This window comes from Podarcis tiliguerta (genome assembly GCF_965153285.1).
Source record: "Podarcis tiliguerta genome assembly, chromosome: 2".
Taxonomy (NCBI): domain Eukaryota; kingdom Metazoa; phylum Chordata; class Lepidosauria; order Squamata; family Lacertidae; genus Podarcis; species Podarcis tiliguerta.
The window spans coordinates 17,658,516-17,674,447 of NC_139535.1; the positions used below are offsets into that span (position 1 = coordinate 17,658,516).

At 49.2% G+C, this 15,932-nt stretch overlaps 1 protein-coding gene and 1 long non-coding RNA gene across 7 annotated transcripts; one reads left to right on the plus strand and one right to left on the minus strand.

Moving 5' to 3' along the window:
- Positions 1 to 450: 450 nt before the first annotated feature.
- On the plus strand, positions 451 to 10,441 carry LOC310670222 (E3 ubiquitin-protein ligase TRIM15-like). 6 transcript variants are annotated; one of them, XM_083425133.1, is made up of 9 exons: positions 475 to 1,455; positions 3,712 to 3,807; positions 4,799 to 5,029; positions 5,622 to 5,738; positions 6,586 to 6,705; positions 6,939 to 6,961; positions 8,043 to 8,158; positions 9,141 to 9,197; positions 9,491 to 10,441. In XM_083425133.1, the coding sequence occupies exons 1-9, from the start codon at positions 538 to 540 to the stop codon at positions 10,072 to 10,074; spliced, it is 2,262 nt and encodes a 753-aa protein (XP_083281259.1). In that variant the 5' UTR covers positions 475 to 537; the 3' UTR covers positions 10,075 to 10,441. The 6 variants fall into 6 exon arrangements, with proteins under 6 accessions (XP_083281264.1, XP_083281263.1, XP_083281259.1 ...); XM_083425134.1 differs by having other exon boundaries at positions 9,494 to 10,441; XM_083425135.1 differs by lacking the exon at positions 5,622 to 5,738.
- LOC310671118 lies at positions 6,864 to 15,359 on the minus strand. Its single transcript, XR_014507801.1, has 3 exons — positions 14,604 to 15,359; positions 12,591 to 12,705; positions 6,864 to 7,466 (listed from the first exon to the last, which is right to left on the minus strand). It is a non-coding gene; the product is annotated as an uncharacterized lncRNA (long non-coding RNA).
- Between the last annotated feature and the right edge of the window lie 573 nt (positions 15,360 to 15,932).

Sequence of the window (15,932 nt, forward strand, 5' to 3'; positions counted from 1 at the left end):
GAGAAGATTTAAGGATGTTAATGTTTAAGTTAAATTTTATAAGAACTGTGATTTGGAAAACCGTTAAAAGGATATGCAATGAAATTCGACCAAGGGGAAGCGAGGAAGCCACTTAACAATGTTAATAAGTGTAATTTTCAATAAGACTTATTGATTTATGTTTGTTTGTCTTATGTTTTTGTTTATAATGTGAAAACCAATTAAAAATTTTTTGGGGAAAAAAGAAAGACTACAACTCCCATCATCCCCGAGCATTCGCCATCCTGGCCTGGGGCTGATGGGAGTTGGAGGCCCGCGTGACGTCGACGCGCACGCTGCTCCAGCTTCTCCAGCGGGCCGTTGCTTTTTCCCGCTTTGCCGCCTGGAGCCCAGCGCGCGAAGGGTTACGGCCGTAACGTCTCCCGGCTTCCCCCTCGCTTCCGCTCAGCGCCTGTCGGCTCAGCCAATCGGGTGGCGCGTCCGCCGGAAGGGGAGCAGGCGCGTCGTCGGCGTCCTCGCGGGCAGGCAGGCAGGCTGGAGCTGGGCTGGGCTGGCGTCATGAGCGGCGGCGGCGTTGGCGGCGGGATGTCGGCGGAGCAGCAGCTCCAGCAGCGGCTCCTCCGCAGCCGCCTGAGGGGCGCTCAGCACCCGGGCCTGGCGGTGGGCGGCCCGCTGGCGCCGCCGCCGCCGCTCTTGCCTCCGCTGCCGTCCGTCCTGTCTCCGCCGTCGCCGCCGGACTCGCCTCCGCCCGGCACGACCCCGGCCGAGATCCCGGCGGGCCCGCGCTGCCCCAGCGAGACCTGGTGCTCGCTGTGCCGCGTCTACTGCCCGGACCCGGTGTGCCTGCCGTGCGGCCACAACTTCTGCACGGCCTGCATCGGGCAGCGCCTGGGCGAGCCCAAGATCAACATCTCCTGCCTGGAGTGCGGCGCCACCGCCCGCAAGAGGAACCTGCGGCCCATCAAGCCGCCGCCGCTCCTGGCCAGCCTGGTGGCGGACAGGCCCAAGAGGCAGAGGCTCGATTCCGGGCCCGGAGGGGCAGTCGCGCTGCCGGCGGCGCCCGTGGTGGTAGCGCCGCCGCCGCCGCTGCCCCAGCAGCAGCACCAGCCGATGACAGTGGCCCCCGCAGTGTCTCCGGCGCCGGTATGCGCACCGACACCGCCACCACCGGCAGCAGCGCCTCCGCAGCCCCCGCCGCTGCTGTCGCTGACGCCGCCCACCCCGCCGTCGCCCGTAGCGCCAGCGGCTCCTGCAGCACCGGCGGCAGACTTGGCGACGTCGCCCCCGCTGCCCAGAAGGTTGTCGTCAGGAGGATGCGGAGAGGGCGCCGGAGGGAAGCTGTGCGAGAAGCACCGGGACGTGCTGCAGTTCTTCTGCGAGGAGGACCAGGCGCCCATCTGCGCGCACTGCGATCGGTCCCAGGAGCACCGGGCGCACGCCGTCTTCCACGTCGAGAGGGCAGCCCGGGACTACAGGGTAAGGGAAAGAAGGAAGGAAGGGGGAGAGCTCTCCGAAACAAGCAATCAGTGGCAAGCAAAGCAAGCAGGAGCAGGTAGTCCTGGTGGCCCGTTCAGCTCCCTCCAAAATCCATTATTAGGGCAGTGGTTAGCACAAACAAAACAGCACACGGGACGGGGTTATTGAATTCTCCTAGCAAAGCGTTTATAACTCCAACTTCTTTGCATAGCAGTCAACTTTCGGATTTGAAAATAAGGGACCGGCAGCCTCACCTGTCCTGGGGACAGTCTACGGGATATCTAACAATCCGGGATAGCGGGAAGCAGCAGGAAACGGTGCTGCAATAAGGGGATTTCCCACAAAAGGAAGGTTGAAAGCTATGCTTCTTTGGCTGTAGGAAAACATTTTGCTGCAATAATTTAACATCGCTTGGTTTTTTTGTTGCTGTAATGAACATAAGGTTTTTAATGATTGACTGCATCACTTATGGGTTCAGAGAGCGCTGGAGTGATGCTTAAAAATGGCCAATTTATATTCTGTACTCGCTACTTTCTTTTTTTATCTTTCCTCATCTTTTAATAGCAGAGCATTTTTGTAAAATAAAGTAACAACAGCAGTAAAATAATAGTATTCATTGTTCTCTGGCTGTTTTATACCTGGCGCCAGAAGTATCTCTTACTAAGCCATGTTTGGAAATAAATTTTCCTTCTTATAAGGCAGGTTTATTCTGGATAAAGAATTATGCTTACACAGACCTTTAAACTTCCATCTTTCTGGTTACTTTTGTATCTTGAGTGAAAATTATGTTCAAATATTGTTGGCTTGGGTCTTTTTCTTGCAATAATGATCGCATAGTTGTGAGTCTATGTAGCATTCCAAGCTGTGATCTTCTGAAAAAATGCTTGGCTGTAGGATGGAGAAATAATTGGGTTAGAAGGTGTGTGGAGGGCTCTTTAGTCATCAGATTTCTAGCTTATTTTGGCACCTCTGGTTTCTACAGGACATCAAATCAGCTGGAAGAACTGTGGATCCTTAGCTTTATGTTGAAAACAGGTTTCCAAATCTGGTGCCTAGCAACCTCTGAAAACAAAATGATGTCAATGCATTTATCAATAGAGGATTAGAGACCATTCAGCCTGATTCTTTTGTATTCACGAAAGTGTCAAGTTACCTGTTCCTTGTTTCTTATTCTTAAGGTCCAGCGCAGTGACAATGGCCTGTCAACTGATGGAAGTTTCTGAATAGTAACTTTCCCCTCTTTGTGTCATATTCCCTGCTTATAGACCTAGAAGCTTGGATTACTTATGAATTGGAACAGTAACATTTACAAGAAGTGGACTCAGAAAAACAAACATTTCTAACTTTATTCCTTCCTGTGCATTTTTGCTTGAAAATAAATTCTACTGATTTCCCCCCATCTTTTTTTGAGAGCTCTTCTCATATTTGCTCTTGCGCCATTTATCATATTGAGTTGAGAAAAGGTGGTGTTCTTGCCACAGTGTTAAGTTTCTTCGTTTGTGCTTCGGGCAATTCACATTAGTGAGCTTCTGATAACTCTTTTTTGCTGTCGGCTTCTTCACGCTCAAGAATTTTAACACCACAAATTATTCAATAGGTAATAGCTTCATCTTTGTGTGCCCCTGCTCTCCAGCTGCCAAATTCCAACAGAACATTCTGTATCCCAGATACCGAAAAACTGCCCCACCCAATTTTAAGTGATAGCTGGGCCAGCTAAGGAGAACTTGTTAGCCCAAGTATATTGTTAGTGTTGATTTAGGTCTCAACAGGCACACATAGGTTTTAATACCTGCAGAAACAGCGTATTGAGGTTATTATAAAGAACCAAGTATTTAGCCTTGTGGTTGAAAAGATAAGTATGAAAATACATTCCCAGTTATAAAGTATGGGACGCCACAGAGATGCCCGGCAGGACTCCCAGTTGTAAGGAAAGGAGTAGTGTGTCAGTATTTCTCTTCCTAAGACTAGCAGAAGTGTTAACAATGCAATGCATTCAGCATATGGATTTGATTTCTTTTTTCTTTCTATGGAGTGCACACAACCGTATGGGGCTATTGAAGAAACCAAACCTTCTTGTTCCTCAGATTGGGAAAAGGCTTCTGGGTGCAGGTTACCTTGTCTTTCTCATGACAGAGTCACCTGAAGGCAAAAAAGCCTCTTGCCCAACTGAACTATATTTATACATCTATACTAAAACAAACTCCTTGATACCTCTGATTCCCTCCCTCCCATCTCAAGCCACTTCTGTTTTCTCAGGAGAGGGTTCTGGCGCAACTAGAGATCCTGAAGCAGGAGAAGAACACGCTGTGGAGCCAGAAACTGACTGGAGAGAGGAAAATTCAGGATTACATGGTAGGTACCTGTTGCCATTGGTGATCAGGAACAGAGACATTGGGTCTTGAGGGGTGGTTGTTGTTGTTTGGCCGTATTACTCCCCGCCCCGCCCCCAAATCCCATTTTTTTCTACAGGTTCATAAAAGTCAGTGCTAACTATCTTTAGCAAATTACGCTGTTTTTGCATAATTTGCATAGGATTCCCCCCCCCCCCCAACACAAACACAAACTTTTCAAGAAAACCCACATCACAAGCTCAGGAATAACACAATACCTTGCTTCCCATTAAAAAAAATGTAGATAAGTTGTTCCTGTTGTAAAAAAACCACACAAAACTTTTTATATCTGAGTGTTTGCCTGAAGAGGCAGTCACTATTTTGTTCTTGATGTTTGTCTCTTTTAGTGGCTTGTTGTGTAATAGCTAGCTGATGGTCCTAAATAAATATTTTGATTTCATCCTGCAGAGCAAGCTATCCATGGTTGGGTCCCATACGATGGACAAGTGGGATGTTTGTCCTGGATAACAGTCCTCAGGCGGGGTGCTGAGCATTTTCCTGTTTCTGCTGCAGCCTCCTCTTGCAGCCTTATCCTCCAACCAGGCTGGCTATTTTGCCAAGTCCAGGGACTGAAGAATCTGGGTTGCAGATGCTATACAACAAAACATGCTTCTCAACCCCTCCAGGTCCACCTGGAGGGGAGATGGAGGCCGTTCCAGGGGATGATGGGGTAGTGGTAGGGAGAAGGGAGGGAAGTGTTGCAGACGCCTGCTGGTTTTAGATAACGTCTCCCACCCCCGTCCCCCCCGTCCCCAGCTACTCCCTGGTCATTTTTATTTTGCCTTGTCATAGTCTATTTTGGCCTCATGTCTTCTGTGTCTGCACTGTCCCTTGTGCTGGTTCATAACACAGTCTTGTTTGGTTGCTGTGTTCTTAGGGCTGTAATGACAATCTTTTTCTTGTGCACCCACAAAGGGCTCTCTTAACTCCCATTTTACCTGTGGTCATTACAGGAAACCGTCCAAGCAGAGAGACAGGAGATCATCTCTGAATTCGAGCGCCTCCACCAGTTTCTCAAAGATGAGGAGCAGCGCCTGCTCGCCCAGCTAGAAGAGCTCGATAAAGAGATAGAGAAGCGGAAGGACGAAATGGTTACCAAACTCTCGGAAGAGCTTTCCCGTCTCGGCGATGTGATCGCCGAGATGGAGGTGAAATGTAAGCAACCGGCAGCCGAATTTTTGCAGGTGAGATTTTGCAATCAACAGAGACCTCTCTCTCTGGCCTGGAGCGGAGACTAGCAGTGGGTTAAGGGCCCCGGCACTGGGGGGCCCCGGCACTGGAGCTCTAGGGAGCCCGCAAGTATCTGAAAACGGGAGTTGCCGCTTCCTTGCCACCACAGGAATTTGGACCAGGCAGAGCTTAGACCTTCTCCCTGCTGGAACGGGCAGCAAACTGTTTTGTGTACAGGATGCTGGCGGGGCACGAGCCTCCTGGAGGCAGCGGCATATGTGCTGTTATACTGGATTCGGGGTCTCTTTCCTAGGCGGACCCCCATCAGCTGTCCCGCATGCCCAAGTGCTGCGATAGTCCCCCCTGCGCAGGTGGCAAGGCTGTTCCTTAGGAGCCAAAGCCAGGTGGGAGGGGGAAGGAGGAGCTCCATGGTTCCAGCTTACGGAGAGCTGCGAAACGGCCATTCCGAAGGGGGGGGGGAGCGTCCCTCTGATCTCGACTCGCCTTCTTTTAGAGCGCCCTTTGGCTTTTGCAAAGGACGGCTGGGACGCTGTAGCTCCTCCCCTTGCGGAAGGCTATGACACCAGAGCACTCTGCTGTTGGCAGATGTACTTCCAGGTCCCTCAGCCTGACCTGAAGGCTGTTGAGAAGCTGGCCTGGATCACCTCATTCCTTCAGGTTCATGTCGGGACACATCGGGTATGGCTGCCATGCAGACCTCTAGTACGTACAGTCCTGTTCCTATGGGTTCTCTCTCTTAAGGGTGTTTTGGGGACTCGGGGCACTGCTGTGGCTGTGGGACTGGAACAAACGTCACTCTGAGCTTTCAGTCTCTGGAATAATGCTGACGACTGCATGCCGCGGGGATACCGGGGGAGGGACGCCGCTTGTGTTTTTACGGCCAGCGAGCGGGGTTTATTTCCTGACTCGTTTGGAGGAAAACAAAAGGGGCTTGTGGAGTGTGTGTGCCTGCAAAAAAAAAAGCCTGCATTTTCTGGGATCTCCTTAGGGTTCTTCCTGTGGTCCACTCTGCGGTGAACGTCATTTGTAGCTATCCCAAGGATGTGAGGCTGGTTTGTTTTTTTTAAAAAAACGAGCAGCAGCTCCTGCGCACTTGATCCCTTGGCACAGAATCTTTTTTTTTCTCCTTTAATTACTTTGAAACCAGCTCTCTGATCACAAGCAAGAAGGAGACGATTTTAGGTAACCTGTGGCGTGCAGAGAGTCACTACAGGTGATGGTGAAGAGTGCGACGCAGTGATCGCGGGTTGGGGAGATTGCGGAGGCTCTGCCGGGGCCTGTGCTCCTGGGAGCGGGGCGCCGTTGCCTCTGCCGAGGTGCACCCCCTCTTCAGCGGCGACGCGGTGTGCCTGTCGGGACAGCAGCAGCGCACTTAGAGGTCGTGTGGGTGGCATGGCTGAGGGAAGGAGCCAGCGGCTCCAGGCGAAAGGCAGCCGGTGGGCAGGCCCCGGTGGGGGCGAGAAGCCAGCCTGTTCACCGGCAGGACGGGGTGGGAGGACAGTCCGGGAAGGAGAAGGCTGCTAAAAACTAGGGCAGCCCTTCTCCTCAGAGAAACAGTTGCAGCACCAGGGAGACCACCGTGCCGCGAAGGCTCCCGTGTGTAACCAGAGCACCCCCCACCTCTCCTGTCTTGGAGCTCTCACCAGATGTTCCACCTCTAGGATCCCAGGTAAGAGCCTGAGGGCAACTGGGGGGGCAGGCTACTTACCCCCTGCCTTGTGAAGCAGCAGAGGCTAGAACAAAGCTTCCACCCCTCCTGCCTTTGATAGCACTCTCGGAAGTCCTCTGCAGCCTGAGATGGGGGGTGCAGAGGCAGGCTCCCCTTTTAGCTTATGACTCGCTCCTAGTGCAAAGCGTTGTGGGACTTAGCTCCTTTCTCTCTCTCTCTTTCTCTCTCTCTAGGACATTAAAAAAACAATGAGCAGGTATGTGGCGATTTATTGTGTCTCCCCATCCCCCCTCCCAAAAACCTCAAAAATGACATTCCTAGTCCTCAAATTGCTGATAGCTTGCAGACCAAGGAAAGTCGTGCGCCTGTTGCTCCTCCAGCCTTTCAAGTACCAGGGCAGTAGAGCAGTGTTCAAGGCAGCATTTAGATCCCTCTGCTTCCAGGGACTCAAAATGGCTGCTCATCCTACCCTAGGAACATTTGCAACCGGAAGCAGCCCTTCGGCTCATTTGTCACAGGTAGGGAATCTGTGGCCCTCCACATGGTGGTGGGATTCCAGCTTCTCTCTGCCTCTGCTTGTGTGGCCAGTGGTGTGAGATGATGCGAGTTGCCGCTCGACAGCATCTGGGCAGCCACAGGTTCCCTATACGATACGTGACGGAGCAGGAACAAAGCTTGGGAGGGGGGTGGCTTCACTCGGTAGCTTGTCACATAAAACTGCATCCCTTCAGTCCCCAGACCAGCTCATGGCATGTTGGTACCTGAAGTGGGGAGTGCAAATGGCACCCTCGTATATTACAGCCCACCATAAAATTATCCAGCACAAGCCTCACAGATTCGGTTGGCAGTTGTGGCAGAGCTTACGCAGGAGAACTTTCTGGTGTGAAGGAGGTTTGTCCCCCGCTCTGCTGCATTCACTGCACCCAAAATCTGCTGCTTGAGGCATTTGCCTCGTTGCAAATTTGAAACGGTCCTTTGCAAATGTTGAGACCAAAGACAATGGTAAAAGAGAGATTTGGAATTGCAAAATTTCACACTGGTAGCATTTGATTTAGTGAGATATATTACTTAATAATATGTCTGCTTGGTTTCCTCGAACCAGTAAAAGTGTCACGTGGCCAGAAAGGACCATCCTGTACATTGGATTCCAACTCCCTTCAGCCCCGGCCAGCATGACCAATGCTCAGGGATGCTGAAAGCTGCAGTTCAAAACATTTGGAGGATGCCAAGTTGGGGAAGGCTTGGCTAGACCATTATGGCCTTTGAAGAGGAACGTAGGTCATGGCTGACTGGACTATTTATACTAGGCGTTTTCTCTTTTTGCTTTCAAAATGCAGGTGTGCAGCAGGGCATTTCCAGCCATCCGAAGAAGCTTCTCCTAAGCTCGAAGAGAGGCTGGAGAACTTCTCACGGAAAGGGATGCTTCTGAAGGAAACTCTAAATAGATTCCAAGGTACAGGGAAAAAAAAGGCTGAAGAGAATGCGGAACTTCTAACGCCTGGCTCTTTACCATCTGAAAATAACCTAAATTCTAATTAGTGTCTTCGGCTTTTCGTTTTAAAAAATTGACACTGTGCATTGAAATCCAGTTCAGATAGAAGTCCTCACATAACTTTGGGAGGGAATGTGGTTCTGGATTGTGTAGAGGCACAAGGAAAGATGGGGTTTCACCAGGAGCTGTCTAAGGGCACTTAACTGTGAACTGAAAGTCATGAATTCATTGCGTGGCCCTAAGCTGAGGAGCCACTTTTTCAGCCTCCGGACCTCACTCCCTCCAGTTACTGCAGCTTAGCATTTAACTTGGTTTTGGTAAGGGTTGCTCACAGCAAAGACAAACTGCTTTATAAATTGAGATTCCTCTCTACAGTATTTGTACCCTGATGTTATTATGGCAAAATGGGAGCTCTGTATTCTTGCTGAGGCGTTGTGATCTCAGTCCTGGAAGGCAGTGATGGCAGAAAATGATAGGAAAAGACTGCAAGTTGTGTTTAATGGGAAGCTAACAAAAGGGAGAAAGGGAAGGTTCAATGATGGCAGACGGGAATCACTTAGTCGCTAAATTCCATTGCCATCTCTTAAAGCAGCAGTTCTCAACATCTGTGGGTCCCCAGATGATGTTGGACTACAACTCCCATCATCCCTGAGCTCTGGTCTTGCTAGCTAGGGGGTGATGGGAGTTGTAGTTCAACAACATCTGGGGACGCACAGATGTTGAGAAAGGCTGCCTTAAAGCAAGCTGCATCCACATTAGTAACTATCATCTGGAAATGATGTTTAAGCACACTGACTTCTAACACGAGAAACCCAGGATGAAATAGTCGTCTAAGAAGACCACTCAGTGGCCTCGGGCAAGTTCCTTTCTGAATTGTGGGGGGCTAAGTGATTTCTTTAAGAGATGTTTTGCTGGGAGGAAAAACTACCTTTTCTTTCTCTAGATAATGTGACATCTGTCGTGGAGAAAGGAGAGACTGTGAAAACACTGAACGATAAAGGTGAGTTTTCATCATCATCATCATCATCAAAAAAAATTTATTTATATCCTGCCCTCCCCAGCCGAAGCCGGGCTCAGCGTGGCTAACAACAGTAATAGTGGTGGGCCTGAACCCTGTACTCTTTGTCTGCCCGCCAGATGTTTAGGACTTGAGCTCCCATCAGATCTAGCCATTATAGCAATAGAGATGTAGTAAAAATGGAGAAATGTACACCAAGTGGGAGGCGAGGGGCACCTCTGCATTGTGGAACAAATGTTGTTTCAGACTGAAAATGGCTTGCCTTATGCCTTCAGCAGATGCTGCTCTCTATCCGGATGTACCAAGTTCTTTTCTACCATTGGACCGAAGGAACGCAGGATGCGAAGAACTCCAGGAGAGGCTTCCCGCCTTAGACTACGTCCCCGACGCACCCAAAAGATTGGATTCCAGAGCTTTGGTTCTGGGCTGTGACGGGTTCACCTCTGGGAGATACTTCTGGGAGTTGGAAGTGGGCGATGGGGAATTCTGGGCAGTCGGGGTCACCCGAGACCCGTCAAAGAAGAAGGGCATGATGGGGTTCAGCCCAGAGGAAGGGATCTGGGCCGTGGGGTTGTGGAAAGGCCAACACTGGGCCCTCACGTCCCCTGTGACCGCCCTGTCCTTGAGCAAGCCCCCAAGGAGGATCCGAGTGTCCCTGGACTACGTGGGGGAGTGTGTGACCTTTACGGATGCGGACACCGACGGCCCCATATTCACGTTCCCACCGGCCTCTTTTAATGGGGCGCGTACCCACCCCTTGCTGTGGGTGGTGGGGTTCCCCGCTCATTCTGTATTTCTGAGGCACATGGGGGTGAAATACCCAGCCGGGGTCCATGAGATGGATATCCTGAGTCCATGATTTTAACTCCTTTCCATGGACCCGGTGTAAGAGGCGGGGGGGAAAGATGTCTAACTGGCCAAAGCAGAGAACCAAGCTCTTTGGGAGCAAGAAAGTTTGTGTGTTTTACCTCTGTGTGATCTTTGGGAGAATAGGAGGAGGTGGCGGAACTGTTCTCCTTGCACCAAGGCCTTACGATGTTGCCCTATGGAATAGCACAAGGACTGTGAATGAAGAAGACTGTAGGCCTTGAAAAAATAGTATCGCTGTTAGGACATCCTTCATTATATAAAGGATTGTCAAGACTCCTCTTCCTAGTGGTAGGTTCGAGCTTGTTCAGTTTGTGGGGGGGAACTTGAAGATATTAAAAATGGAAATTTTAACTGCATTTTCAGTTGGTTCGTATTTAACACCTTTTTTATTTATTTATTTTCCTTTAAAAGCAACTGCATTTTAGCTTTAATACTTAGCAGCTGATTTATATTCCACTGAAAGGGTTTGCTCAAAATGGAACACTTCATCCGGAAATTTTTTGCTTCCTCTGCGGGTGACCCTAGCACAGAGGTGATGATCCTGAATGGGGCATCCTCAGATGTGGCAGATCTGTTTGTGGATAGCCTTTAATCCATTCTCTAGGGCAGATTGATCTCTTTCCTCCCACTGGTTCATTCCGAAGCCAACTGCTTTACTCAGTTGGTACAAATCCTCCACACAACAATGCTAAACCGGGTGTTCCAATTTTCCTGAAGGTGACAAATACATAGCATCTAAACATTGTGCAAAGAATCTTAGGACAGTAGTTGAGGTGGCTACATTTTTTTTAAAAAAACACACCAAACATGTAGTGTTCTTCAAAGCATTTCACACTCTCTTCTTTTGGAATATCTCTTTTCTGAATGGGTGTTTCCCTTTGTGAACATGGCACTTATTGGACACAGCATGATTTTAGAGTGAATGAGATCCAGTTTGAAAGGAGTGCCATGCTTTTTTTTTGTATACCAGAGGAAAAAATAAGCCTGTTTTAATAAAGTTGCCTTCCCAGTAACAGGAAAACGGTGTGAAAATGATCCAAAGTAGCTTGATGTGTATATGTGGCTCTTAAAAAAAAAAAAAAAGCATTTCAGCAATCCTTATTCCATCCTCCCCCTGCTGAGCATCAGGAGAGGGCAAAATTAGGCACTGTAAAACTTCCATTCTACATCTACTGAGGTAAAAGTTCCTTGGTGGTACCTTGGTTCTCGAATGGCTTAGTTGTGGAACAAACGCCGCAAACCCGGAAGTGAGTGTTCTGGTTTGTGAACGTTTTTCGGAAGCCGAACGTCCGACACGGCTTCCGATTGAGTGCAGGAAGCTCCTGTAGCCAATTGGAAGCCGCACCTTGGTTTTCGAACAGTTTCGGGAGACGAATGGACTCCCGGAACGGATTAAGTTCGAGAACCAAGGTACCACTGTAATGACTTCTGTGACGTTTAAGAGTTGGAAAGAAATCACAGTCTGTTGGACTTCCTTTCTCCATAGGCTTTCCCAGCCTGCTTCTTACAGCAAAGCAGCGCCCATGTTTATAAACCCAGATTTCCCCTGTGGTGAAAGGCCTAGTTTTCACAAATCACATTGCTCCTTCATACATCGTCTTCCTCTAATGAGCAGGGGTCCAACAGTAGGCAGAGTTTGGGAGGGATGGGGAAGCGTTAAGCTGTGTGATGCTCTCTTTGCAGTTAAACTAGTTCCATTCCAGAAAGGTTTGTGTCTCATCTGTATGTGATAAGTAACCCAAGGAGCTAAGTTCCATTGTGACAAATCTGCATTTACACCTCAACGTCAGGTTAGGGATGCTATTTGCTTTGCTTGCCTGCCCACCCACCCTGCTGTTGGTTCTGTGGGTAACACTACAAATCTCTGCCTGGTCTGAGCACCCCAGGCACTACCTCCCTAGCTTTTCCTCAGCAATTCTAATGTCCCTGAAAGGTTCTGGTGTAGCCTCCCAAAATAAACCATCCACCTCTGCCAGGCTGTAGTGCCCTCAGACAACAGGGGACTCATCTGTAACATGACCTCCTACCTCAATGTGTGTCCATTGCTGCTGGTAAAGGTAAAGGACCCCTGGACAGTTAAGTCCAATCAAAGGCGACTATGGGGTTGCATTGCTCATCTCGCTTTCAGGCCAAGGGAGCAGGCGTTTGTCCACAGACAGCTGTGGCCTGCATGACTAAACCGCTTCTGGCGCAACGGGACACCGTGACGGAAATTAGAGCGCACAGAAATGCCGTTAACCTTCCCACCACAGCGGTACCTATTTATCTACTCGCACTGGCGTGCTTTTGAACTGCTGGGCTGACAGGAGCTGGGACAGAGCAACAGGAGTTCACCCTGTCATGGGGATTCAAACCGCCGGCCTTTGGATCGGCAAGCCCAAGAGACTCGGTGGTTTAGACCACAGTGCCACCTGCGTCCCCTGCTGGTGCTGATACTTCCACACTGGCCCTTGATTCCTGCCTTGCTGGCCAGTGTAATAGCAGTTGTTTCTTCAGAGGATATACCTGAACATGGAGGTGCTCTTGTCACTCGTTCACTTCTCTCTCTGCTGTCTCAACCCCTTGTGCAGACTCCTGTCGCTCTGCCACTTCTAGCTGTGGCGCCTTCTCATTGGGCCATCTGAATGGGAGAGGGACACACAACATGGTGGGCTTCAATGTTCAGTGCTTTGAATTGCACTTGGAAACAAACGTGTGACCAGTGGAGATGACTTAGCATAGGAATACAGTGGTACCTCTGGATGCGAACGGGATCCGTTCCCGAGCTCCGTTCGCATCCAGAACAGAATGCAACCCGCATGTGCGCGGGTTGCAATTCTCCGCTTCTGCGCATGCGCGTGACGTCATTTTGAGCTTCTGTGCATGCGCGAGCGGCGAAACCCGGAAGTAACGCGTTCTGTTACTTCCAGGTTGCCACGGTGCGCAACCCAAAAATTCTCAACCTGAAGCAACTTCAACCTGAGGTATGACTGTAATACTCATTCTGCTAACCTCAGACACTGATCTGGTAGTTGTACTGGAAATCACCTGGTTCAAGGGGAGCCCCTTGTAAAACATTTTACGGTCATCCAATGTAGATGTTACTAAGGGTTGAGGGATAGCTCAGTTGGTGGGCCGTGAGGCTTTTAACCTCAGGGTTTGAGCCCCACATTGGGCAAAAGATCCCTGCATTGCAAGGGCTTGGACTAGATGATCCTCACAGACCTTTCCAAATGTAATTCATAGGAATGGGAGCGACTTGAGTACGAGCTGCAGCTGGTGAAAGGTGCAACCAAGATGTGAATGTGCTTCTTAACACGGAATGTGCACACAATTCTAACTTCTCAGGCCTCCCTCCCTCCAGCTTTTGGGCCTGCATTCAGTGCCATACTTGCTGAAGGAGTTCCAAAGCGTTCTTCGAAATAAGAGATGAAAATAGGTAGAGCTGGCTGGGTGTCATCCACCTACTGATAAAAACCAAGCCTGGTTCTCCAGGTAGCATGAAATGGCTTGATGTGGCCGGGGAGGGCGAGATATAAATAAAATATTATTATTACCACCTTGCCAACAAAGGTCCGTATAGTAAAAGCTATGGTTTTCCCAGTAGTGATGTATGGAAGTGAGAGCGGGACCATAAAGAAGGCAGATAGCCAAAGAATTGATTTTTTTGAATTATGGTGCTGGAGGAGACTCTTGAGAGTCCCATGGACTGCAAGAAGATCAAACCTATCCATTCTGAAGGAAATCAGCCCTGAGTGCTCACTGGAAGGACAGATCCTGAAGCTGAGGTTCCAATACTTTGGCCACCTCATGAGAAGAGAAGACTCACTGGAAAAGACCCTGATGTTGGGAAAGATGGAGGGCACAAGGAGAAGGGGATGACAGAGGACAAGATGGTTGGACATTGTTCTCGAAGCTACCAGCATGAGTTTGACCAAACTGCGGGAGGCAGTGGAAGACAGGAGTGCCTGGCGTGCTCTGGTCCATGGGGTCCCGAAGAGTCGGACACGACTAAACAACTAAAGAACAACAACATCATCATCATTATTATTATTATTATTATTATTATTATTATTATTAAACTGTGGGAATGGAGATGGATCCCTGCGGCACCCTATAAGCAGTACTTTCCCCAGCACCATATTCTTAATAAGCCCTTTCAGGAAAGGTGTACTTTTGTGGAGATTCTGCACATGCCTACTCAGAAGTAAGCCCCCCCCCCCCCAAATTTAATAAGGTTTGCTCCCAGGCAGGAGCATGTCAGAGCTTGAGGGATAAAGTCCTTTGTTGCTCAAGTAATGCTCAACTGAAATAGGATGTCGGAACATGCCTGGGGGGCACATTCAGCCCCCCGGAATGAAACAGACCTCTCTGGGCATCTTCCTGATGAAGCACAGCACTGGGACATTCACAAATCAGTCCTGGTGCACACCAGCGACACATATCAAAAGACGTGCACCCTCAATCAGCATAGAAGAAACGATTGTGGAGCGTGTGCGTAGCATTCTAAGTTATTTATTAAGCAATATACAGTGGTACCTCTAGTTGTGAACCGGATCTGTTCCAGAGTCCCGTTAGCAACATGAAAAGAGCGCAACCTTAAGCGCTGTGTCTATGCAGGTGTGCGGTGCGATTTGGCGCTTCTGCGCATGCGCGAGCGGTGAAACCCAGAAGTAAACCTTTCCGGGTCGCTGCGGAACGTAACCTGAAAGAACATAACTTGAAGCAAACGTAACATGAGGTATGACTGTATACAGGACAAAGCAATCATGGCGTTCTCTCACTTCTTCTCCAAGAGAGGGAGAGAAAGAAAAGTATAAAAGTACAATACAGTGGAAGAGAGATAAGACTGACTTCTGTTCTCATACTTTCCAATCCTAGAAAGTAAACACAGAAATGTGAGCTCAGTAGTTTTATCACCTGGGGCAGCTGCACCCAGATTACTGTAGATCCTGACACATTCCTAGTAACCCTTTAGATGCTGCAATTCTTTCTTGCTAGTCTTGCCTCCTCTCTCATTTCCAGGCAGTGCAGAGTGCTAGTCATTACTCATTGAATCCCTTAAAAAAACAAGATGCCATGGGATTAGGATTGTGGTGATTCTATGCTCTCTGAATGAACGTATCGAAGACACCACCCTCCAGGGTTCCCTACCTCTAGGCAGGCTTTCCCAAACTTGGGTCTCCAGCTGTTTTTGGACTACAACTCATGTCATCCCTAGTTAGCAGGACCAGTGGTCCGGGATCATGGGAATTGTCCAAAAACAGCCAAAGGTCCAAGCTTGAGCAATCCTGCTCTAAGGCATCACTAAGTTATAATATTGAACTCAGTTTACAAGTACCAAAAATCACCCCCGAAACATGGGGAGCAGTAATAGAAGCTGTGCACCTGAGTTTCTATAAAATAAAAAAATTCCTTCCAGTAGCACCTTAGAGACCAACTAAGTTAGTTATTGGTTTGAGCTTTTGTGTGCATGCACACTTCTTCAAATACACTGAAACAAAAGTTACCAGACCCTTATAATATACAGTGGTGCCTCGCAAGACGAAAAGAATCCGTTCCGGGAGTCTTTTCGTCTTGCGTTTTTTTCGTCTTGCGAAGCAAGCCCATTGACGGAGTAGCGCTATTAGCGCTATTGGCTAAAAAAGGGCTAAAAACAGCTTTTTTAGGGGGGGGGGATTAGCGGTTTTGCTGCTAAAATGCTTTTAGCAGCTTAGCGATGCAGAATAAGGGGTTTTGGAGCAAAAAAAAAAAATTCGTTTTTTTTCGCCATTTTTCGTCTTGCGAAGCAAGCCCATAGGGAGATTCGTCTTGCGAAGCGCCTCTGCAGACGGAAAACCCTTTCGTCTTGCGGGTTTTCCGTCTTGC

Bases quoted from the DNA above. Each gene is read 5' to 3' on its own strand.
- LOC310670222 (XM_083425133.1), top strand. From the start codon at position 538: ATGAGCGGCGGCGGCGTTGGCGGCGGGATGTCGGCGGAGCAGCAGCTC. The intron at 5,739-6,585 runs GTACGTACAGTC...CCTTCTCCTCAG, and splicing joins GGCTGCCATGCAGACCTCTA to AGAAACAGTTGCAGCACCAG. The intron at 8,159-9,140 runs GTACAGGGAAAA...TTCTTTCTCTAG, and splicing joins AACTCTAAATAGATTCCAAG to ATAATGTGACATCTGTCGTG.